This window comes from Otolemur garnettii, unplaced genomic scaffold, assembly GCF_000181295.1.
Source record: "Otolemur garnettii isolate 467f Iridium unplaced genomic scaffold, OtoGar3 scaffold00037, whole genome shotgun sequence".
Lineage (NCBI taxonomy): Eukaryota > Metazoa > Chordata > Mammalia > Primates > Galagidae > Otolemur > Otolemur garnettii.
In genome coordinates this window covers 1,211,124-1,236,225 of record NW_003852432.1, presented here as the reverse complement: position 1 = coordinate 1,236,225, position 25,102 = coordinate 1,211,124, and the positions used below count along the sequence as shown (strand labels likewise).

The following is a 25,102-nucleotide window of genomic DNA, read 5'->3' as shown; positions in this document are numbered from 1 at the left end:
TTTTTAGACAAAGTCTCACTCTGTCACCCTGAGTAGAGTTCTCACAGCAACCTCAGACTCTTGGGCCCAAGTTATCCTCCTACCTCAGCCTCCCAAGTAACTGGGACTATAGGCTCCCTCCACAACACCTGGCTAATTTTTCTCTGTTTAGTAGAGAAGGGGTCTCATTCTTGTTCAGTCTGGTCTCAAACGCCTGAGCTCAGGACATCTATTGCCTCAGCTTTCCAGAGTGCAGGGATCATAGGCATGCGCCACTGCACCTAGTTAGTGGTTGGTCTTTTCTAATGGGAAGACCCCTATGCACAGCTCAGCAAAGCAAGACAGCTGCTAGATGTCACCATCTCAGAGAGACATCAGACTATCAGTGTACTGCTGGCATTTGTTGAAAAAGAAACAGTTTTATTACCTCATTTAATACGTAGGACCCTGTCCTCATTTTACAGATAGGAAAACCATCTAGGAGAGGTCATGTGACTTACCCCAAAATTCACAGCTAGATCTAGGAGTGGAACCTAGTCTAACTCCAAAATTCATGTTTCTACTACCTCATGGCCCAGTGAGCAGTCTGAGCTCTGGAGAAGTTTTGGTGTCTAGATCAAGCTTCATTCTTCCTGGATCTGACCATCTAATTGGTGAAAAAAGACATTTGGAAATGAATTAACTGCCCCTCCCAGGAAGTAAATAGGTTACAATGATCACGATGAAGCTTTTATGTACCAAGAGCCCTTCTAAGTGCTTCACAGATATATATATATTAGCTCATTTAATCATCATAACACATCCTTGAGGTAGACACTTTTGCAATCCCAGTTTTACAACAAAGTAATCAGAGGCTTAGAGAAGTTAAGTGACTCCCCTGAGTTCATCCAGTACAAGCCATCTGTTGCCAGAGTTCCATACTCCCAACCTCTGTGCTGTGCTATACACTGCCTACTAAATGCCACAGGGAGGGTAGCCTGTAGACATGCAGAGGGCAGCTCGTGGCAAGTATGGGTGAAGGAAGTCTTCACAGAGAAAGTGGCATCAAAGCTGGGAAAAGCATAGGCCAGGTACTTAGCAACCATGAAATCCCTACCCACTCTGCCAACATCAGGAACGGAGGGCACAAGGTGCTGGCAGATCAGCTGACCAGCACGGCTGCAGTGAGGCAGCGCTAGGATAGCCTTTAACACCTGAGGGGCATGGCTGACCTGCAGGCATCTAGGCTTTACTTCTTTCTTAACCAGTTACTGCCAAACCACTTCCGTAGGTTGCCACCACCTGCTCCTTCTTCTAGTATCTAGGAGACACTTCCCTCTCCCAGACCTATGTGTCCTTCTGGGTCTCAGCTTCAGCATGTACACTAAGCAGAGAAGAATAACGAGAAGACCGTTTGTCACTCACACTGCTTGTATACGTGCACACACATACTCTGACACCTTTAAGGTGGTATCTGGCCAAATGCCCACTCAAATGCAGCCTGCTCCCAGACTTCTGGCAGCCCATGGTAGTCACCTAAGGCCTAAACTCCCCCGTGTCACCTGCCATGGTGGGAGGCTGCCTGTGGTAGCTGTTGAGTCCAGATCTCTTCCAGAAACACTCCAAGATGCCACAGAGACAGGTAGCTCTATTGCATGATCAATCTGCAGTTTATACTCCATCAATATTATCTCATTTAATGCTTGCAGCATCTAGTTGGGGGAGATGAAGAGGTTTCTTCCATATTTGACAGGAACGAGTCTCCCTCCCCTAATTCTTATCTTTAGTCTGAGGAACCTTATAGGAAATGGCTCTTTCTATACATCTATATGGTGTATAGTTGGTTTTCTTTATTTGCAGATTATTATATGTATATTCATCTACTTGCCAAGATTATTTGTAACCCCCAAATCAATACATGTGGTACTTTGGGGATCATTTATGGTCATTACAGAGTGACAGAAAATTTTTTTAGTCACTTGGTAAGCAGGTTTTCATCTTAGGTTCAACAAGGCAATACTCTGCCTTCTAGTTTCAGCTCTCATAATATGAACAAGTGTCCTTATCGTGGCCTACTTAGTACCATGTTTTTTCCTTTTTTTTTTTTTTTTGTTGATGATTTTATAGTTTTAAATGGTCTCCAAGCATAATGCTGAAGTGCTGTCTAGTGTTCCTGAGCTGGTACAAGAAGGCTGGGATGTGCCTTATGGAGAAGGGCTTGTGATCGTTAAGCTTCATTCAGGCATGAGTTATGCTATTGGTATAAATTCAATGTTACCGAATCAATGACTATGTTAAGTTAGGTGTTTTTAAACAGAGACACATTGGAATAAAGTTATATGTTGATTGGATAAAAATATTGTAATCAGAGGCTCTCAGGAACTCAAACGCTGTATTTCCTCTAAGAGCGCTGGTTCGATATTTGCTAATTCAGTGTTCGTGATCACTTTATAGACCACAACTAGAGTGTATGTATATCTGTATCTGTGTGAGCATATATATATATACTATATATATATATTATTGATACGTATTATATACACATTCATTTTCAGGGTACATGTGACAATTTGATACATTTATATAATCAAGTCAAGGTAATTGCGATTTCCTTCACCTTAAATTTTTTTTTTTTGAGACAGAGTCTCACTATGTCACCCTTCTCGCAGCAACCTCTTACTCTTGTGCTGAAGCGATTCTCTTGCCTTACCTCCTAAGTAGCTGGAACGATAGGCACCCACCACAACACTTGGCTATTTTTTTGTTGCCGTTGTCGTTGTTTGGCAGGCCCAGGCTGGGCTCAAACCCACCAGCCTCGGTGTATGTGGCTGGCACCCTAACCACTGAGCCTAGGTGCCGAGCTCTATTTTCTTTATACTAGGAACATTTAGATTATTCTCTTTTTGCTATTTTAAAATTTATAATCAGTTAATATTAACTATAATCACTCTACTGATCTGAGGAACACCAGGTCTTATGTCTTCTAAGTAAGTATATATTTGTACCCATTAATCAATCACTCTTCATTTCGCCTCCTTCCTTCCCTCCCTAGCTTCTGGCAACCACTATTCCCTGTCTTCATGAGATCCACTTTTTTAAACTTCTGCATATGAGTGAGAACATACAATATTTGTCTTTCTGTGCTTGGCTCATTTTACTTAACATCGTGACCCCCAGTTCCTACACAAACACAGAAGTTAAACAGTGTGCTGCTGAATGATCAATTGGTTAATAAAGAAATTTAAAAATGTCTTAGGCTTGGCGCCTGTAGCTCAAGCGGCTAAGGCACCGGCCACATACACCAGAGCTGGCGGGTTCGAATCCAGCCCCTGCCTGCCAAACAACAATCACAACTGCAACAAAAAATAGCCGGGCATTGTGGCAGGTGTGGTAGTTGTGGTAGTCCCAGCTACTTGGGAGGCTAAGGCAAGAGAATCACCTAAGCACAAAAGTTTGAGGTTGCTGTGAGCTTTGATGCCACGGTACTCTACCCAGGGTAACAGCTTGAGACTCTGTCTCAAAAAAAAAAAAATTTTTTTTTAAATGTCTTAAAATAAATGAAAATGGAAATACAACATACAAAAATCCATGGGATATAGCAAAAGCATCATAAGTTTTCACTGAGAGAAAAGGAATAGAAATTTGAGTCTTAGAGTTAAAAAGAAATAACGTTTGTACATACATGGAACCACATAATGTTACAATTAAGCCACAAGTTACTGGCAGTCAGTATAAAGGAAAACATGATGCAGGATGAACATACATACCAACCACCTAGGAGCTCCCTGCTTAACCTACTGCTTGCAACTCCCATGATTCTCCCATGGCTAGAGAAAAGTCCTAGTAAATCCATGCAGCCGTCCAAGTTGAGGCATGTCCAGAAGAGCAGACGCAACATAGGGTTCGGTTAGAGAGAACTCAACAGGAACAGGAGTCCAGTCTACCTTCCTGATTGCCTTTGTTTGATTGAGAAATTACTGTGGCTGTGGCACTGTAATAAAAGGGCATCAGAGTCCCATGGGTGACAGCTTTATCTCTCTCTACAACTGAAATGGAGATAGATTCAATGGCAGCATGGTACCCAGGCTAGAAATTTCTCTCCTCTGTGGCTGGCTGGGCCTAGAGACTTGTCAAGCTCAAGTTAGCGTATTGATTGCCGGGAAGGCTAGTTAAGTGTGAAGTCAGTCTCACCTGCCCAGGAGAGCCTAATGGCTCCCTTGCAGCGTTGACCCCATGTATGCCTGCTTGTCTCTCTAATGTGAGCCCTAGAGAGAGGAGAGGCAAGCATCTGATTCTAGCCTCAGAAGAGAGCAATGTGTGAATTTGGGGTTTGCTGTGAGAGCAAAGTTTAAGCACGGGCATCTTCTAGGTTGAGCACAGCTGTGCTAGCCTGGCTGCATCTGCAGCCTATCTCTGAGGTTCCTGCATCTATCCCAGCAGCCACACTGACCCACCACAAGCTGGGAGGCTACTAGGCCTGGAGAGAGGCCTTGTGTCCAAGCAAGGAAGCCATCTTTGGTTTTAGGGAAAAAACACTTGGCTACTAAGTCTGTGGGACATAAGAGGATAGGGAATGGGAAAACTGCCTTGGGTCTGGGTTCAGTGTTGGCTGGAAACTGTACCAGCCTCATTTGCTTTTGGTCAGGCATATGTCTCATGAGCCCTCAACACAAGGCAGACAGCCTCTCTGTTTTCTCCTGCTTCCCTAGAATTCTTCTGGAACCTGCTGCTGCTTAACTTTATCATCTATGATGAAGTTTGGCAAATTAAAAGAAAGAGATAATCTTCCTGTGTGTAATTTTACCCATCGCAGTTCTCATCCACCCAGTCTGACCGTCTTTTCCCCATCCCTACCCCACCCCAATACCAGTGCCCATCTTCCACTGGCCCAGCTTCCCCTTTGCTCCAGCACCCTAGGGCAAGGTAGATCAGAGGTGTTGAAATCTGAGTAGCCTCAGATTTTGCCCACCTACTCCTCTCTCACACAAATGTAGGTCTTTCAGTTAATTGAGTTAATTGCCAGAATTAGAGGAAGGAAAAGGAAAAGCCTGTTTTAACAGGTTCTTCCTGCTTCTGCCCCTCAGCAGTATGGTACAGGCACAAGGTTGGCCCAGCCCAGCAGAGAGCCTGGAAGCACCCTGTGTCCCAGTACTTCCATTCGGGCTCTGTTCATGAGCTGAAAGGTTCCATAGTCCTGAATAGTGGAGAGCAGGTATTTACCCCAGTAGGAAGAGAGTAAGTGGGGGCAAAGGTATGGCTGGCTGAAGAAAGGGCTATACCTGAAACAGAAGGCTGTGGACAGGGGGTAGGGTGTGAGGGGGCAGTCTTTTCTGCCAGGAGGCAGTGGGAAACCTGGATTCTGCTCTCATCACTAGCTGCACTTACTTTGTCCATGCCACCTCCAAGATCAACACAATGGACTTGGTCTCTCTAACCTTACCATGTTTCCCTGAAAATAAGACACTATCTTATATTTATTTTTTCTCAAGATACACTAGGGCTTATTTTCAGGGGGATGTCTTCCTCTGTGCACCAAAATGCATGGCGTGACCATCACTAGGTCTTATTATCAGGGTAGGGCTTATATTTAACAAATGCATAGAAATCCTGCTAGGGCTTATTTTGGGGGTAGGTCTTATTTTCGGGGAACTACAATTGGAAGATGTTCAAGAATGGGAGGCAGTGAGAGTCCTGCCTCCCTGGCCTGACCCCTTCTTTTCTTCCCTGCTACCTTCTCTCTGCATACCCAGGCCACTTCTGTGTCCTTCTGTGGAGCCATGTCACTCAATATCTCCTGCTCCCACCTTCATCCTTTCTAATCCTCCACTGCTAGCTCCAGCTCAGACTAAAAGAATTCCCAGTATTTAGACATTCATTTTATTGTTTAATCGAGCTTGAAGCTGTTTAAATTAATACAAGTTTTTACATTTGGCAGCAAAGACTTTTATAGGCCCCTTTAGTAGAAGAGGAAGAAGGTCAGGAGAGTATCATGGAAGGAATTTATCCTGGGCTGTTGCCTTCATATTGGGGGAGATGAGCCACCATAAGGACCATGACCCTGAGGCTGCCTTTTTTAAGGCACAGTCATTGCTAGATCTAGGGTGTGGTATACTGCAATGAGGCCCTCAGTGGAGGAGGCCCCGAGATCCCTTGAGCTTGTGGGATTCCTGAAAGTTTAGGGGTTCAGCCACAGCTGTGACCACACCCTCTGGTTGCTTCTTCTGCTGGGGTTGGCCCTAACTGCCCTGTGTGTTAATGCACTTTCTGCCACATCTTTCTGCCTCACCTGTCCTCTCCTGGCATTCATGCAGCCACTTTAATTATCTTCATTACACATGAATCTACTCATTTCTACTGGGAAGAGCAGTCTCCCTCTCCCCAGGGATTGCCTTGCTTCCTAAGGGCTTGTCTTCCTAGTGCAGAGCTGAGGGTGGGTGCTGGAGTTCCTAATCCCCAACTGTGTGTATGTACACACCATACACACAGGCTGAGGAGAGTCACACTTGCCCCAGTAGCTCTCTGTCACTGGGAGGAAGAGAACTTGCTTCATCAGTGACATGTCTGTCAAAGGTGATTCTGGATATGAGTGGCTATACACTCAGATCCATTTTATAGAGCTGAAGTGTGATGCATTCTTTTTTTTTTTTAGAGACAGTTTCACTTTGTTATCCTGGGTAGAGTGCTGTGGCATCATAGTGCACAGCAACTTCCAGCTCTTGGGCTTAGGCGATTCTCTTGCCTCAGCTTCCTGAGTAGCTGGGACTACAGGTGCCCACCACAACACCCAGCTATATTTTGTTATAGTCTGGCCGGGGTCAGGTTCAAACCCGCCCCTCTCAGTATATGGGGCAGGCACCCTACCCACTGAGCCACAGGTGCTGTCCAGTGTGAAGCATTTTAAGAGGGACCCCGACAGGCTCCTGTTCTGCTTTCCTCACCAGCTGCCACATGGAGCAGGTATGGCTGCAGCTGCCCAAGGCCTATGAGCCCAAGGCCATAGCGCCACTCTCCTCTCTATGGACTCAGCCCCTGCACACCCAGGCCTGGCCCCTGTGGACTGACACATGTCTCTCTGTCCCAGGTGGAGGTAGAGGTGGAGAGCATGGACAAGGCTGGCAACTTCATTGGCTGGTTGCACATCGATGGCGCCAACCTGTCTGTCCTGCTGGTGGAGCATGCACTCTCCAAGGTCCACTTCACCGCCGAGCGCAGCTCCTACTACAAGTCCCTACTGTCTGCGGAGGAGGCCGCCAAGCAGAAGAAAGAGAAGGTAGAGTGTCACAGCCCAGGCATGTTCTCCCTCCCTCTCCCTTCCCCCCACCCCTCACACTCACTCCCTGCCTCCAGGGAACAGGTGGAAGTGGTTCTGTTATCCCCTCAGTTTGTGGCCTGTGAAGGTGTTGATCTCAGACCCACACCAAGGAGCCATACACACTAAGGAAGAGACTGCCAGTTTACATGTCCTTGGCCATAGCCTCTTGCAGACTTATGGTGGACTTGGTCTGCCAGCCTGGAAGATCATGAGGGATGCCCAGGCCTGCTCAGCTGTACCTAGGGCAAAAGATGTCTAGAAGGTGACCTTGGAGCCATGGGAGAAATGCCTGGAATGTCCCTCTTTCCCCAACCCTGACCTTTCTGCATCAGCTCAGAGGCATTTCCTTTGCTTTACCCAGGTGGGCAGATGGCCCCAGGAGATGCGCAGAGCTGTTAGGGCAGCAAATGCATGGCCTACTGGTTTCTGCAGACACTGCATTGAAGAGACAAGGAGGGTGGGTCAGAGAGCAGCTTTTGGAAATCAATTGGCAATTAAGGAACCCAGTGGTTTGGTGATGGTAGCCAGGCTCAGCACCCCGTGCACTCAGCCTGTCACTATTGACTTACAGCCCAGCCCTGATAATGGGGATAAATCAGTTGGCCACCAATTTGTCAGGGCTTCTCTGGGCTTGAGGAGGATTTCTTGGGACAGCCGTGCTGAGCAATAAATTTGTTCCAGGAATAAATGTTTTCTTCCCTATGGAGCAGCCATCTGGCTTAAAACTCACTTCCCAGAGCCAAAGCCCAGACACCTGCCAATAAGAGTGGGGGGCTTTGGGGCCCCCAAAGCTCCTCCAGTCCAGAGCAGCAACCTCTTCACTCAGGGGCCTCTCTTCCCCTAGAGATTGTCCTGCTAGGTCTCTCTGTATCAGTTCTTCCCATCCTCTGAATTGGGCAGACAACCAACCCTTTGGTGGTGGCAGGATAATGGAGGTAGAAGGACTCCAGGGAGAGGACAAAAGCTAAGACAAATAGAAAGTGACTATCTGTGGCCCTTGAGGAAGCAGCCCCCATGAAGCTTCAGAGGAGGTTTCCACCTCCTGCTGACATTAAACCCTGTCTTCCCAGAACAATGGGAGAAGCAGGCAGCCTTGGTTCCTACAGGAAAGGAGTCACCCAGCTTCCTCCTACATTTCCTCCTTTGACAGCTGAACTTAAGACTGCCACCCCCATGTCCTCTGCCTGCAGCAGGGAGACGGAAAAGAGGCAGTACTGGGGACTCCTATTAAAAGGACTGAACCTTCACAGAAGAGTTAGCAGCTAGGGGTCAGAGTAGCAAGCACAGAGCATAAGGCCCAAATTCTGAAAGCATCTTTGCCCCTGGCCCTGCTTCCTGGCTCATCACAAGTAAGCCTCATAGCTGCCTCTTAGAGCCAAGAGATCTCTGCCCCCAGAGTAGAAACCCCAGAAGGACCCAGGGTATGGCAGGGAGGGGAATCTGGCCTGAGATCAAGGGGCGGGTGGGTTCCTTGCCAGGTGCTATGCTGAACTGGGCATCATTATTTACTAGGTTTGCTGGAAGAGCCCAAGTCACCATTTTGCTGGTGCCACTTGATGATGCTAAGGAGTAATTACCAGTGATTAATTACTTGCATGGGCTGTGTGTTTTTATTCCAGTTCAATTAAAATGCAGTGCACAACTCTCAGTGCTGGGCCTGCTGCCTCCTGGGTCCCTCTTCTGCAAATCCCTGTTCTCTCCAAGGATCCTGAGAAGCCTAAGCTGGCTTTCCTCATCCTGGTGGGGCTGCTTCCCAGTGGCAACTTTGTAATAGCCTTCAGAGTTGGCTAGACCCAGATGAAAGCATTTGGTGGTCAACTTGAGACAATAACTGGAGTATCTGAAGTGTACTCGCTTGTGATCCCAGTGAGGGTTGCCTTACCTGTCAAAACAGGGGTTGAGAGATGGTGTTAGCATCGGGATGCATAAATGTTTCTACCCGCTAGCTAACCAAGGAAAGGAAATGCTGAGAGATTCAGTGAGACCAGGAGTGTGCAAAGTCTTTAGAGAATGTGATTATGTGTGCATGCATTTGTGAATGTGTCTTTCTGAGAGAACCTGACAATGCTGGTTTCCCACCTACAAAGACTTAGCTGCCCTTCTGCTGGATTTAATTCCTCCCTGTAATCTGTAGACTCCTTGTCAGTGAAGGCTGGGCCTTCCTATATAGGAGGGTACCCCCCTCCCCCAACTCCTGGGCAGACCCAAGAATCAAGGAGGGAGCTGCAGATGGCAAACACCTATCCCCTTCTTCCTAATCCCACTCCTTCACTTGGCTCATCAGGGACCTGGACAGAGGTGGACTGACCATTGATTGGCTTTTATTGAACTTGGCTTCCTTGCTACAGGCTTAAAGCCTGGTATCCTAGCCCTGTGCCAGCCCCACCCCTGGAGCCTTGTGAGTGGTGATATTAAATAGGATTTAGAAAGGAAAGATTCCAGCCAGTAGATCTTCAGTCCACATTCCGCTTCTCCTGCCAGAAGGGGGACCTGAGGCTCCCTGAGGAGGAAGTACAGGGAAAAGAAAAGGCCAGAGCAAGGAGAGGACCAAAGGAGAGACAGCCTCCACTCGAGAACTAGGCTTGTTTGTGGCTAGCATAGTAGGTTTCTTCCATTTTAGCAACAGGGGATCACAAGGAGCCCCAGAGCATGGAAGGGACCTGAGCAAGGCAGGAACATATATGGAAGAAGCCTGTAGCAAACAAAGGAGGGAGATACTTGCCTCATCCATTCTCCATCTTGTTCTAAAGCCAAGGTCATGGAGGGGTGCCAGCAGTGCCCTGCCTCAGGGCAGAACTCTGTCCTGGCCCCAGTCTTGCAACAGAAAAAAACACTGTTCCCCAACCTGACCACAACCCTACCATCAGTCATAGAGTTGGGACAGACTCTCCCCAGTGATGCAGCTCAGAGTGGTCCAAGAACTAGAGCATATCTCCTCCATGGGCTGATCTCTCAGCATCCCTGGACCCTGCTACTTCAGTCAGACTCAGGTTTACTCTGCTAAAGGCCCAGAGAATTCATAGGTATAGGATCCCTGTCCTCTGCCCAATTCCTCCATAGGCCAAGAGTCTGGGGGTAGGGCCATCAGCACTAACTCTCCTTGTCTGTGTGCATAGTCACTGTTTCTTTGGTCAGGGTTCTTTGCTTACTTCCCCCAAAGGTACAGGAAAAAGAACCTTCCATGGGTGGCACCTGTGGCTCAGTGAGTAGGGCACTGGCCCCATATACCAAGGGTGGCAGATTTGAACCCAGCCCTGGCCAAATTGCAACAAAAAAATAGCCAGGCGTTGTGGCGAGTGCCTATAGTCCCAGCTACTCGGGAGGCTAAGGAAAGAGAATCACCTAAGCCCAAGAGCTAGAGGTTGCTGTGAGCTGTGACATCACAGCACTCTACCAAGGGTGACAAAGTGAGACTCTGTCTCAGGAAAAAAAAAACACCTTCCATGGGGCTTCCCAGAAGGAAGCTCCTTGTCAGGGGTCTGAGCTGTAGTAGGGCTAGAAGGGCTGTGGGAAACATTCTAGCTGGCTGCACATGTGTGGCAGGCATCTTGTCAACATATGTGTCTCCTCCCTGCACCAGCTCTGCCAAAGGGCAATGTAAGTCAACATGAGCAAAATGCACCCTGTTTTAAGAGTGGGACTTGAGGAGCCAAGCCATGCTCTGCTGAGTGACTGTTTCCCATCAAGAAGTCACCTGTCCAGGCTGCATTTACCAGGGGCAGCTAGTCACCTCCATCCCAAAGGAGAAGAGGGGCCTTCACAGTTCCAGGAGCCAAGTTCAGCATTGTCTTATACCCTGTGGGTGGTTCTTGGCAACCTCAGGAGCCAGCCGCACTTTGTGTGGAGATATGTATATTGTCTTCTCAAGTCAGGTGGTAGTATGTACTTCCCCTTCTATCCCCACTTGAGCTGTGGGACCTGAGCCCATTGGTGGAAGCAAAGGGTCATCCCTGAGGCTTTTGTTTGCATCCTCCATGACCTCATGCTTGCTGTCCACCTGAGCCTGCCAGGGAAGGAAGCTCCACTCTTCCCCAAAGAGGAAACCTGATGCTGTCGCCTAAGGCATTTTCACTTGAGGAGTCATTAGTGGTTTCTGCTCTTGGCCTGTCAGTCTGTTCCAAATTCATCAACACAGCTGAGGAGCCGCCTTCTCCCACAGAGAAGGGGAGCAGGGTAGGGTTAGGACAGGAGCCCTGAACTGCTCCCAGACTCAGAGCTTACTCTGGAACCAGAGCAGGGCACCCTGCCCCTTTAACCATCTGAGTGCTGGGAAGGGAAGGAGCTAGAAGAAGAGCAGGAGGGGTTGAGGGAAGGGCTGACTTCTTGGTTTGGAGAGTGCAGAGTGTGCTGAGAGAGGCAAGGTTGCAGGACTGCACAGGTGGGAGCTGCAGGGAGAAGGGGGCAGCAAGTAGGAAGGGCTCAGCTCCAGCTCACATAAGTTAGGGTTGACAGTCTTACCTCCCAGAGGCAGTGTGTGTCCCACTGGGCCTCAGAGCTATAGCGTAGGGGCCAGATATTGATAAGAATGGCTGGCTGCCAGCTGGGCCTGGGGCAAAGCATCAGCCTCATCAGGACATAGGCTTTGGAAATGGAGCATTTGTGGCTCTCTCCCAAGTCCCTTTTACAGGGAAGTCTGTGAGCTACAGACCCCACTTTTCCCATATTGGCAGCTGAGCCCTTGGGGAATTAGGCTGAGAATCTCCCTTCTGACTAGGGGCAGAGCTGTGGGTCACAGATATTGGGGTGTTTGGAGCCTAGAAGCTGAGAGTTCAGGAGCTGTTTGGGTAGAAGCCCAGTGTCTGACCAGGTGCCGTCAAGCGCAGCCTAAGAAGGTACTGCTCTGCTCGGGATGGCAGAAAGCTTGGGCCTAGATGTCTCAACCACTCCCCAGCTGCCATCCCTTCTAGAGGAAGAACACACTTGCATTGTGTTAAATGCAGAATTATGGGCGCTGATGTGTGAGTCAGGTGGTTCCAGAATTCCAGCATTCCTGCCCCTCAGCTGCTTCCTGAGGCCCCAAACTCTACACATTAGCCAAAAGGTCTCATCTTAGTGATTGGGTGAGCAAATAAACTACCTAATTTCAAGGAAAGAAGAAACCCAGAGGAGATAGTTAGCTTGACCAGAGTCAAAACAGCAAATTCAAGGGCTGTAAGGACACAAGGCAATATCTATTCTCCACAGCTCTTCCTACTGCTCAGTCCTGCCTTTATTTCCAGGACCCCCAGCCAATGCCAAAATATTCCACAAGAGCTCTAGAGTAGGCTGCCAGGGTTTAGATGCTGGTTTCACTACTTCTAGCTGCAAGCCTGTGTACCTCATTTTCCCCTTTGTAAAACAAGGGTAATGTCAATACCTATTCGAAGGGCTATTTGAATTAATATTTGGAGAATGTTTAGAATAACACCTGGCTATCTAGTCAGCACATAAGTTTGGGGCAAATACTTCAATCATCCCTATTACCAGTGCATGTGTCTGTGGGTCCAATTCTGTACTCTACTGCTCCCTCACCCCCTTCCTGCTGCTCAGCCAGAAAGCTACCTCCCTCCCCTGCTCTGACAGGCGTCACTACTTGGATAATCTCCTGGCTACAGAATTGGACTTGACTCACTGTCACGTCGAATCAACTTCTGAGCCACTGCAGCCCTGACAGCACAGGGCTTGAGGAAGAGAGGTAGGGAGGGGATGGCCCAGCTTCTGTGCTGAGGTCAGAGCAACCTGCTGGAGGTGAGGAGGATGGAGAAAAGAAAAGTTGCTGCAGAGACACATCTTGCACAGTGCCGAGCCCACCACAGCCCAGGACCGTCACTTGGACTGCCTGAGGAGTGCTGGTGGCTGTGTGAGTGAGCAGATCTAGTTTAGAGCAAGCCCTGCAGAGTGCCATGGGGGAAAAGATGTAGCAGAGTGGAGACCCCCCCAAGTCATAGATAGCAGTTGGTTAGAACTGGGTCTTCACTCAGTTATGCATGAGCACCAACTCAGAGTCTGGTTTTGCTTGTTTCACTCTCTGGGACCCTTGGATTATAATTTGGTAGGCCTAAGGTGGGACCTAGGGACATGTATTTTTAATAAGCTCCCAAGTTACTTCTGATGCCTGCTAGAATTTAAGACTCTGGATGAGAAGAACTTTAGAGAGCCTGCCTCTGCCCTCAGAGGCACGGAGGCCTCGAGCTCAGCCCAGTGTGATTCAGGTGCCTGGAGGTGACCCCATTTGCCCAAAGCCTCTTTCCCAGTGTCCTTTTTGACTTTACTTCCTGGTCCCTCCTCTCCTCTGCTGACTGGACATGCAGGTCTGGGCCCATTATGAGGAGCAGCCAGTAGAGGAGGTGACACCTGTGCTGGAGGAGAAGGAGCGGTCAGCCAGCTACAAGCCAGTGTTCGTGACTGAGATCACTGATGACCTGCACTTCTACGTGCAGGATGTGGAGACTGGTGAGTGCTAGAGGCTGCTGGTTCAGTGCCCCTGGCTTGGTCCAGCCCCCCTCACCTGAGTGGGGAGCTTTGCTCGGCAAGGGGTGGGGGGAGAAAGAAGGAGCACAGCCTAGTGGTCCAGTAGCCTGCCCTGAAGAGTGTACGCTGGTGCCGCCCACTCCCAGGCCCGTCACACTGCTTCCTGGGCCCAAGAGTCATGTCATGAGCCCACATGTACAGTGGACTCAGTCATGTGGGTAAGGCTGAGCAGGTCTTGAGGATCAGTGAGGCAACAGATTTTTGTCTGGGTGGTGCTGAGACTCTTAGTTAATGGTTTTCCCCCATGCATCCTCAGCTGGGCTGGGCATGAGGATCTGTAGCCCCCAGAGTACGTCAGAAAGCACTAGCTGTGCCTGGCTCAGGCCCTCTCCCTCCATTTCCATGGGAAGGAGGGAGCTTGGCTTGTGTCTGTTGGGGTTTCTCCTTCTCTAGAGGTTAACATAGCCCTGAATTGTAGCTGGTTTCCATGGAAACAGACAGTGCTCTGGGGAGTCTTTGCATCCCTAGGCAGTCTTTCTGAAGGACCCTCTCCTTGAGTGCTGTGCACTGTGGCCAGGGTCCCTTAAGCAGAGGATTCTGGAGACCAGAGGACAGGAGGGCTTTCTGGCAGCAGCTGGCCCAACTTCCTGCCTCTACCCCAGTGCTCTCTCCACCCAGTGCAGGGAAATGATTTAGTTGGGAACACAGGAAAAAGCTCTTAAAGCCACCTCTGGGTCCAAGGAGCCCAATCCCAGCAGGAGATTGGAGGAGGCTGAAAGTGTCACCAACACTCAGGACAGCCCCACGGATGCCGGGATGCATCTTCATCTGACCTCCACAACCCCACCTCAGGCCCACTCCAGACTGCCAACAGCCTCAGCCTTGTCTCAGCCACTTCCCTTCTAATGATATTTCCTAGCCTGCTGTTTGTGTGGCAGAGTCATTTCCCCAGGAAAAATTTGACCATTCCTGGCCTTGAGCTGGCTATGCTTGGGAAAGAAAAATACAGGGAGGAATAGGGATGGGGCTGATGAGCTGCTGTCAAAATTAGGTTCTCCTGAGGTCATGCACCAATGGCATCTTGGTGAGAGCTAGACCAGCAATTGTCTTGGAAATGAACAGGGGGGGGGGGTGCCTAGGTCTAGGTTGTGTGAAAGGAAGGAGTCCTGCAGTAGGGGTTGAGCAGAGAAGCCAGCTAGAAAGGCCCTGTGAGAGCTTGAGTGAAATGGGTACAATACACCTTCTAGGGATGGGACATAACTACAACAAGGAGCTTATCTAATAAACATAAACATTATAACCTAATTGTTTGTACCCTCATATTAATCTAAAATTTTAAAAAATGAAAAAAGGGTGCAATGATTCCCAGGCAGGCTCCTCTGGGCACTGGGCCCTGTTCAGGATTTGCATAAACCTAAGGGAATAAGGGTTCATATGTCGTCCCTGTACCCCACCTGGGTATCTCAGGCAGCTCTCAGAAGCCAGGACACTGAAGTGAGTGATGCCTAAGGCAGAAAATAAGGAAAGAAAGAGAACTAGAGAAAACAGTATGTTCTTAGGATATTGGAAGAGAAGGGAATAGGGTACTTGATGGCAAGCCTCATGGGAAGTTGTGGTAGGCTCCAGAGAGGCCCCTGCCCTCAGGTGGCTCTATAAAATCCATAAAAATAAACATTGGCATCCACAGCCTCTGTCTTCAGAAACCTTTTATGTCTCCTTGGGGGACATCATCTTGCCAGTGCCCCTTCTCTCAATTAAAGCCTGCCTTCGGGAAGGATCTGACAAAAGCACTGCCATTTGCTGCAAATGACCAACCAGGCTCTGCGTAAGGACCTCCCAGAGGACTTTGCCTGTTTGCAGAAGACAAACTCCTGCTTCTCTTGCCTTGGAGCAGAAAAATAAAAGTCAACTAAGTAATAGAGAAACCTGTCTGTATCGAGGCTTCTTCTTAGTCCCTGGAATTTTACTGTCTGTGAGCAAGGAGCACTTGCTAAGGAGAGTTGTCAAAGCATTTGCCAATGGTGGGGAAAAGGACAGTTCCTGTCCTGAAACCAGGTTGTGTAACTGCTGTGCCAGCGGCCCATGCAACAGCCAGATAGTAGATACACATCCTTGCATGCATATGCTGAGTGTATTTTCCATACAGTTGAATTATTAGGTACCCTGCACGCATTGGGGATTCCTCTAGGCCTTGTATGAGTAAACAGAAACAAGTGAGCTATGGTCTGTGCTCTAAAAGAGCACAGCTGTAATGGCAGTGAACTTACAAGGCTGACTATGGAAGTATAACAATAAACTCGTGTTGTACACCTGTTACAGCATGGCCTTGGGCCCTGCAGAGAAACCCCACATCCACAGTCACCCTCACCTCTGAGAGGAAAGAGGTAAAAAAGTGTGAGGCTGAGCTACAGTCAAGGTAGGGTGGGAGGAGGAGGGAAGGCACGGCAGAAGGGAAACTGAGAAGGCCTCAGGAGTTGCTAAAACAGACAAAAACTAGCGGACAAGCAGGACAGTTGACCCAAGGTCAGAGTGAGTAGGGAAAGACAAGGCAGGGAAGGGGACTCCCACCCCAGCTAAGGAGAAGCACTAGGTTAGGGCTGAGAAAGCAGAGCCCAGTCTAGCAGTGCGGGAAATTCTGCTCAGCACGTGTCATGCAAGGTGACAAGGATCAGAGTGGCCAACTTGAGGCTATAGGCCCTGCTCCCAGAATTCCTCCTCCATCTTTTATGGATCCAATTCTGAGGCCTTTTCCTTGCCCAAGATTGTAGGGAGGCCATCCTTCATCCTCCCTGTGCACCCTAGGAGAACTTGGGCCTCCCAGGCCAGGAACTAGCTGGCCCTTGTATGAACTAGGTATGGGCTGGCAATTTTTCCCTATGAAGGAGGCTGGTCTCAGCCTTGTTCCATGTTCCCTAGTTTCACCTCCTTACTCAAAGCCCAGGCACAGTCCCTAAGGGCTCCTGTGGCCTAGTCAGTAGCCTAAAGAGCTGAGATTGGAAGGCTGTGTGTGCCTTGAAAGCCTGATATGTCACCAGGTCACCAGTCTCACTTCTAAAGACAGCATGAAATCTCATAAGCCTCTTGAATGGGGACCAAAAAGGTTTCCCTCTACAGTGCCCCCCAGAATTTCACATCCTTCTCACTGCCCAGGCTAGCCCAGAAGAGGCCCAAAGGGCAAGGCACCCATGTCTCACTGCTCCTTTCCTCTCCGGTAGGCACCCAGCTAGAGAAGCTGATGGAGAACATGCGTAATGACATAGCCAGCCACCCCCCTGTCGAGGGCTCCTACGCCCCCCGCCGGGGAGAGTTCTGCATTGCCAAATTTGTGGATGGAGAATGGTAAGCTGTAGGGGATAGCAGGGCAGGAAGTCTCAGCAATCAGCTTTGCCCTGGGATGGTGTCAGTGATGACCACCAGCTCTCCTGGGTGTCCCCCTTCATGGCCACAGCCATCTGGGGCCCTGCACTATGATTTGGGAGCCCCCTGCTGTCCAACAGCCCTTGGAGGACAGACATGACGTCCTTCCCTCTCTCCTGGGGAATCCCAGAGTGGGAGTCCTGGCTGGCTGGCCAGGCTTCTCTTGCACCCTCCCCACCCTCTCTGGGAAGAATGATGTCACAGGGGCTGAGGGAGAGGCTGGTCCACAGTAAGCCCAGACCAGCCACTTGACCCTCCACCCTAGCTGTCTGGGACATGAGAAGCAGCACAGACTGGAAGAAGGTCACTTACATGTAATGTGCCAAGGGTAGGGCCCATGGCCTTCCCAGGGTGACGAAGTGACTTGGATGTGTTCCCTGCTGCGGCCTCCCAGACAGATCTGCTGGCTAATTACAGCTGCTGTTTAGTGTGCTGGGTTTAAACAGCAGACATCAATCTAGTCATTAGTCTTGTTGCTTTATGCCCCAAGGACACATTAATCTGCTCCACATGCTCCCTGCTCCCTCCTCTGCTCCCAGCTATGCTCTGATTCCATTAGGTGGTGGCCATAGTGCCTGAGGCTGGCCTGTACGGTGTCTCGGAACTGTCCTCTGTGACACCCATGAACCTTGGCAGCGAGGTGCTGTGCCCCCTGCCCTGCCATGGCTGAGTTCCCAGACTCCTCAGAGCTGTCCCTGGAGCTCTCCCTGTGCTGCCATTGTAGGTACCGCGCTCGAGTAGAGAAAGTCGAATCTCCTGCCAAAGTACACGTCTTCTACATCGACTACGGGAACGTGAGTGCTGGGAACCAGGGCAGGGTGGGAGGCTGCCAAATGCAGTAGCCCCCAGGTCAAATCATTTGATCTCTGGAAGGTCCCTCTGAGCCCACTGACACAGCATTTGGGCATCACTGCTGTGTGCATGACAGGCCAGGTCCCCTGAGTAACCAGGCAAAACTGGTGTCTGTGGCCAGTGGCTACAAGTACTAAAAGGTCCTACATCAGGCCCCAGCCACATGCACCGTTGCTCTTCTGCTCAGCAGCCCTGTGAAGGGCTGCAGGGCCTCTACAGCATATGAAGGCCCTTTCTACCCCACGGCTCCTAGTGTTCATGCTGAGCCAGGTGTTGTTCGATCTGCTAATCCCCAGTACATCCTAAAATCCAGATTGGCAGGGAAGGGACAGTCACAAGGTGATAGAGTGACTAGTACCCTTGGGAGAAAAATCTCTCAGGCTGCACCTGGAAGTCTGTTGACAGTTCTTTGGTGATTCCCTCTAGGTACAGCCACAAGGAGTAGAGAAAGTTACAGTTTAGGAACATGATGCCACCAAGGTGTGGCTATGGTTCTCTGCTTTCCTTCCATGCCCTCCACAAGTACTAGAGCTGAGGATCTTTTAATGACAGCTCAGAGCTGAGCCCTGCTCCCAACTACCTCCTGGGAGTACACAATAGAAGAGGTCCTACCCAGTCTAGGGTGACCCCACACACCTGGGCCAGGACCATAGGCAGGCCCAGAGGCTGTAGGGACCCTTGTCCTGTTGTGATCTTCCAGCCAGCAGCTCTGAAAAAGTAGTCTGAGAACCAACAGGCATTGGAAAGAAATGCAAACAGCAGTTAAAGCCCAGTTACCACTATGATTGTTTTCAAGGGAGCCACCAGGTATGCCAGCAGCAGTCCCAGAGTGAGAGAGCGTGAGTCACAGCTCCCCAGCTAGTGCAGGCAACAGCCAGGCAGGTTCTCCCAAAGCTTCCCCCGTGCACATGGCAAAGTGGAAGCAAGTCATGGTGTGAACAAAAGAGGCCCACACTTAGCATTCCTGAAGCCTGGTCACAGAGCTGTCATGTGAGAACAAGGATGCATTGAGTATATGATGCTGTTGACCTGGTGCTTCCTCTGCAGAGAGAGGTCTTGCCATCCACTCGCTTGGGTACCCTGCCACCTGCCTTCAGCACTCGAGTGCTGCCAGCTCAAGCCACAGAGTATGCCTTCGCCTTCATTCAGGTGCCCCAAGATGTGAGTATAGAGCCTTCCTTCTTCCAAAGGGAACTGTCCACTGACAGTCGCTGCTGCAGCCCTCACAGGTTGACAGAAGAAGATGAAAACAATTGTGGATAGTGTAGTCCTAGTAATAGGACTCCAGAGATGGGACGTTGAGGGAAGGTGGCACCTCACATTAGAGCCTTACAGCTAGTTCATGAGAAACAGGCAAGGCTTGTGCCCAGGGTGTGTTTAGGAAAAGAATAGGCCACCACAGCTGGACCCTAGGGGGCTTATGGACAGTGGCAAAAGGTAAAAAGGAAAGGGAAGTTAGGGCCTGGGTGTCATGAGCTTGTCTGCCCTTGTGTGGAGTTCATTCTTTGTGCCCTAAGCAGGTAGGATGTGGCGCAATGTTCAGCAGAAGTGTGATGTAGTTTAGTGTTTTCCTGAAAGTTGGTCCTAGTGACAGTATGGATGGGAGGACTGGGAGGAAAGGGTGGGGGACAGTTAATAACAGTCTGGATTGAAGACTAGGTGGTGCTGGATTTCTTACATGTGGATGCACTGCTATTGGCTAAGGGAAAGAAGAAAGAGTCGATTTGGGGGCTGTGGGACCTCCAGGTGGCTTTATAGTTTTCAACTTGGAAGTGAGATGAGACCTGGAATTATAGATGACCCAGTGTATGTAGGCCCATGTAATATGGAAAGAAAGAGAGCCTTAGGAAGGACTGGGGTCTCATAACCTGAGGATGAGAACCCAGAGGCAGCATGTGCTCAAGGTCCGAGATACCCCCACCTCCCAGAAGGGGAGACCCAACCTGCATCGTCCAACTCCCCTCGGGGCTCAGGCACGTTGAGGCTCATGGGGAGTGCCCTTTGCTTTAGCTTTAAGAAGGTGCCTGGTACCACGAGTGAGAGCTGTGTGAACAACATGGTGGGCACTGCCACCAGATGCGGGGTGCAAATGAAAAAAACTTGAGTAGAAATTGGTATGGTTGACTATTCCCTACCTTTTCACAAAGTTGCCAAAGGGCAAGAGAGAAAGAACAAGAAGTGTTGAGGGCAAATTAATATTCAAGGGGAAGTCTGTGAGGGTGGACTCACTTTGCTGGAGCAAAGTCCTGGAAGGGGCAGGAGATGAGAGGGCCACGGTGCCAAGAGTAGGGGAGCATTGAGTGGGAAAAAAAAGAGCTTTCCTCGGACATATAGGCAGGTGGGTAGAGTGTGATGGTAGGAAAGAAGAATGCAGATAGGCTCCGGCTGTAGGAAAGGAAATGAGAAGGAAAGGGGGGTCTTTCCTGTCCAGAGACTATTTCCCCTCATTAGGATCCAAAGCAGAGTGAGTTGGAGGCCTCTTCTGGCCAGACTTTCTTAGAATTCCGTGGACTGGATCTGAGGCCCAAGTGGCTGTTCTTTATCTTCCATCTGCTCTCCTGTGTGTCCCTGCTGTAGGATGATGCTCGCACGGATGCTGTGGACAGTGTGGTCCGAGACATCCAGAACACTCAGTGCCTGCTCAACGTGGAACACCTGAGTGCTGGCTGCCCCCATGTCACCCTGCAGTTTGCAGATTCCAAGGGTGACGTGGGGCTGGGCTTGGTGAAGGAGGGTCTGGTCATGGTGGAGGTGCGCAAGGAGAAACAGTTCCAGAAAGTGGTATGTGATAAGAGGTACCACCCGCTTGGGGCAGGCCTCTAGCATCACCCCGACCCCCTGTCCCCTCACAGATGAAGGGACTGGGGACTGCATCTAGAGTCAGGCATGGAGCAGGGAACCCACCATCTTGCTGCTACAGCTGGAGAAAGATAACAGACTTGGGTTTATTGAAGTTTTTTTTGTTTTTTTTAAAAGCTAATTACATCCCAAATTAATTGGCTACGGGCGTGGCTGAGAATGCAGCTGCACACTGGAGTGGAAAGTTTCCCTTCTCTTACACCCCCAGGCTAAAAGCTTATGCCGAGGGTGGTATGAAGAGGGTTAAAAGCTATCTTTCTTTCTGTTCCAGTCTCACTTCCTTCCCTCCAACATACAACTTCAAGTCCATAAGTAACTCCTAGCACCCAATGCCAACCAGAGCCAGAGTTGTCCAGGAGGCAGCACCAAAGAGCCCAAAAGGACTTAGAGCTGGGCATGAGCCCTGTCTCTACTGTTGATGAGACAAAGAAGTCAATCTTCTGAAGCACACCTCTTCTTGGTTGTGCAGTGAGAGCACTTGCTGCCTTGCCACTTTGTGGAGTTGATGGTGACAGTCAATGAGCCAATCCCTAGGGAACACCTTGAGCTATGCAGCTGTGGATACTTGAAGTTTGGGCTCTGGATACTAGACAGCCCCATGCACTCCACACCACACAAGCCTGAGTCCCACCTGCCTTCTTACCAAGCAGCAGCTAAGGCTCGTTGCAGACCAGCCCTGCTCCCCAACCAAGCTGAGTTGAGGAACCATCCAAGAAGGCCAGGCAGGGGGAAGCTCAGGTCCTCCACCGTGCCATTGCCTTGAGGGAGTAACTGGCAGGAGGGCAGTAGGCTGCACCTTAGAAGCGAGGGGTAGGAAAGGCAGGGCACGAAGACCAGGTTCCCTGCTCCCTCTAGTCTTTCTTCAGTGTGCATGCTGCTTTCCTTCACAGCCCCCTCCCTGCACCCCTCTCCCCATAACCCCTCAGGCCCACATTTCTTATAGGTAGTTTGTGGATCAGTGGCACTGAGTAATGATTCATTCAAAACAAGACGCCAGTGTAAAATGCCCTTGTGTCTTGGGAAAAGCCTGACCTCTGGTTCTCCCCTGGGGGACCCTCCATTTCCCAAAATGGGTCCTATGAGGTTACATGTTTCCCTGTAGAATTGGAGTTCCTAATGTCCCCCATAAAAAACTGCCCATGATATCTTTGGTATCTAGAAAATTCCTTCTTCCCAGTCCCTGAGATAAACGCCTAACATGTGTTCATTCATTTATTCATTCTTCCAGCAAACATTTATTGAGGGCCTACCATATATCAGTGAGCAAAAGACAACATCCCTGCCCCTTAGAGCTTATGTTCAAGCTTGAGGACACAAATTATAAAAATGAGTATAATGAGTAAATAGCACATTAGAAGATGATAACTGCAATGGAAAAGAGGAAAAATAGTCACGCAAATCAGGGGGTGGAAGGGATGGTTTTCATTTTACATGAAAAGGAGATACTTTATCAGAAACTTAGAGGATGTGGAATTAGGTAGCCAGGAGGACCTAAGGGGAAGATCATTCCAGGCAGATGGAACAGCAAAGAGTTAAGGGAAAACCAGGGAAACAAAAATGACTGTGCACTTTGGGTTTTACTTTAAGGGAACTTGACTCCACGGGAGGGGCCTGAGTAAGGAGTGGTGTGCACCTGCCCTAAGCATTCTGCAGGGTCATGCTGGCCACGCAGTTGGGGAATCTCCCCCCACATCTTGACTGCTCCCTTTCCTCTCTCTTCCCTGCAGATCACGGAATACCTGAATGCCCAGGAGTCAGCCAAGAGCGCCAGGGTGAGTCCTTGCCTTGGGAGTCCAGAGGGTGCTGAGTTAAGGGGCTTGTCCCTCTGAGTTCAGCAGGCTCCACATCCCTGAAGCATCCCTGAAGAGTTGTCTTCTGTTTTCTCTCACAGCTGAACCTGTGGCGCTATGGAGACTTCCGAGCTGATGACGCTGATGAGTTTGGCTACAGCCGCTAAGGAAGGGATCGAGTCTGGCCCTCAGCACCGCTCATGCCAGTACCTCTTTCTCTGCCAGGAGGGTGTTTTCAACTCCACACCCAGAGAAGGGGTGTAGATTGGGTCCAGCTTTGCTTCAGTTGTGGAAATGTCTTATAGGGTGGCATCAGGGGCAGGGGAACCCCAAGGTTTTCTGGGGGCAGACCATTATCCTCTGGGACAACAGGCACTGCTGCCCACTGTCTCTCCCGGCTGATTTTATATTTTTATTTGGGGGGGTTATGGTTTTTAAAAGTTGTCTTCAATCAGGAAGAAACATGAAAGACTTTGTCCTAGTGGAGGGAGTAATCCTAACACCTGGGCTAGCTGCCAGCTGGCCCCCGCCTCTATTCCAGACTGCCCTTCTCCCCCAGCTCTCTGTCCAACTCTTGATTATGTGATTTCTCTGATATGTCCATTCTCAGATGCCACATGTGCCCCCTGGCCAGCCCATTCTGTATTTAAAGCTTTCCAGGCCCAATAAAATAGTACATGCTGTCTGCAGCCCTTATTGGTTATAGTGAAGCCCAGAGCCTGGGGTCTTTGCAGTCCCAGCCAGGAGGAGACCTGGACACTTGATTGACCCTCAAGGTAGTCATCTAAATGCCTAGCCATTCCCTAAAACCTAGTCTGCTAGGGAAAACAAACCTGTTCTTCAGAGTCCTAAGCAAGCAATTCCTAGACCCTGGTGGGCACCACTGGACACCATGGACATCATGCAGAGGCTGCATGTCTTTGACTCATTGCAAGTGTCTGTCCTCAAGGATCTTAATTAGAGCAGCTCAGCCAACAGCACCCAGAACCATTCACCCACTGTGAACATGTACATGGCATGAAAGGCCCAGGCAGGGGATTGCTGAGCCTGTCCATAGAGGGGCCCTGCTACAGCCCCAGCAAGGATTCAAAAGGGGATCAGGTGAGGGAAATGAGGCAATATTCCTAATCCCTGCTGTGGCTGGCATAGAGTGGGTTAGAACACAACCCTTTGTTCTTTATTAGAGAACAAAGAGGGCTAGGATGACAGGTTTCTCCAAGAGGGACCTAGGTCCCAAGCAAGGAGAGGTCTGTCTACCCCAGCTTTGCTCCTGCTCATGTCTGATGTGATAATCTCTCCCCAGAGGTCCTTAGGGTAGACCTGACCCTGCAGCTCAGAGTCTTCCCGATAACTTCTAGCCTACAAGGGAAGAGAGAGAGCCCCTGAACAGCCACTGTGGTGTGCAGTGAGGGGCCTGTCATTCACACAGGGAATGCCAGAAAGAAAAAGGAGTGTGAGATAGAGGTTGCCACTCCCGGGGTCCCCAGCATCCAGCCTCTCATTCTCCATCGATGGCATCATTTTTTTGGCCCTGCTCCTATACTCTGGTGAAACCTGGTGGCATGTCTTTCTGGCATGCTCATTGTTCCATTTTGACTTTCTGATCTGTGGTCTCATATATGGTGCTCCAAGCTGCCATATAAGATTGGTCCTTTGATCTTGGGATAGGGGGAGTCAGTGGTGGGAACAGAGCCTGGCTGGCCAGCTCTCATTCCTAAGGCAGAAGTCCTGCTCTAACACACACTTGTGCTGATGGGATTCATGTAGGATTCTGTCAGGACTCCTCATTTCAGGCAAAAAGATATGTTTCTTGTACTCAAGATGTACTAGTTAAGATAGACAAGAGTGAAAAGAACCAAAGAGGGGCAATGGTTAGGTCAGTTCAGCTCCAGAAACCACTATATTCCCCTTTCTCATCTTAAAGACCCCTCATTTCTGCCTACAGACCTTCTGGTTTGGTAAGAGCAAGTACTTAGGCTCCCTGAATCAGACCCTTCATGGTCCAGTGAACTACATTTCCCATGACTATGTGCAGCCCTGCAGGGGGCCCAAGGAGTCAGCAGGAGTGTGGATAATAACTTGGTGTGAATCTCTCATCATGCCTACTCCTCATGAAGTTGTCCTGCCCCCAGCAAGCAGGCAAACACACTCATCATGGTCTCATTTTATTTTTATCCACGGAGAAGAGGATGCCCATATCACCCATTTTTCGACCTCTAAGGTGATCCTGGTAGGACACAAGGTAGGTCAGTGTGCATTCATCATGAACTCAGTCAGCAGAGGGGCAAGATGCCAGCCCACTCTTCTGTAAAAGGGTCTGAAATCATCTCACTGTCTTAACAGTTGCCTTGGTTACATCTGCGCCCAAGAATAAACCCTCCTTAGTTTTCCAATTGAAATTATGCGTGAGCCTTCCCACTTCTTACTTCCTTTCTATTCCAAGGCTGGTTTAGACAAAGGTCAG

The 25,102-nt window shown here is 49.6% G+C and overlaps 1 protein-coding gene across 1 annotated transcript in view; it reads left to right on the top strand.

The window, feature by feature from the left end:
* Positions 1-23,337, top strand: part of SND1 (staphylococcal nuclease and tudor domain containing 1) — a 458,234-nt gene extending 434,897 nt beyond the window's left edge. The window contains exons 17-24 of the mRNA XM_012805151.2: positions 7,040-7,228; positions 13,561-13,702; positions 16,936-17,059; positions 17,862-17,931; positions 19,037-19,150; positions 20,567-20,770; positions 22,576-22,620; positions 22,740-23,337. Of these exons, the coding sequence (XP_012660605.1) occupies positions 7,040-7,228; positions 13,561-13,702; positions 16,936-17,059; positions 17,862-17,931; positions 19,037-19,150; positions 20,567-20,770; positions 22,576-22,620; positions 22,740-22,805 (954 nt within the window). The 3' untranslated portion in view covers positions 22,806-23,337. The remainder of the gene's footprint in view (positions 1-7,039; positions 7,229-13,560; positions 13,703-16,935; positions 17,060-17,861; positions 17,932-19,036; positions 19,151-20,566; positions 20,771-22,575; positions 22,621-22,739) is intronic.
* The last annotated feature ends 1,765 nt before the right edge of the window (positions 23,338-25,102 follow it).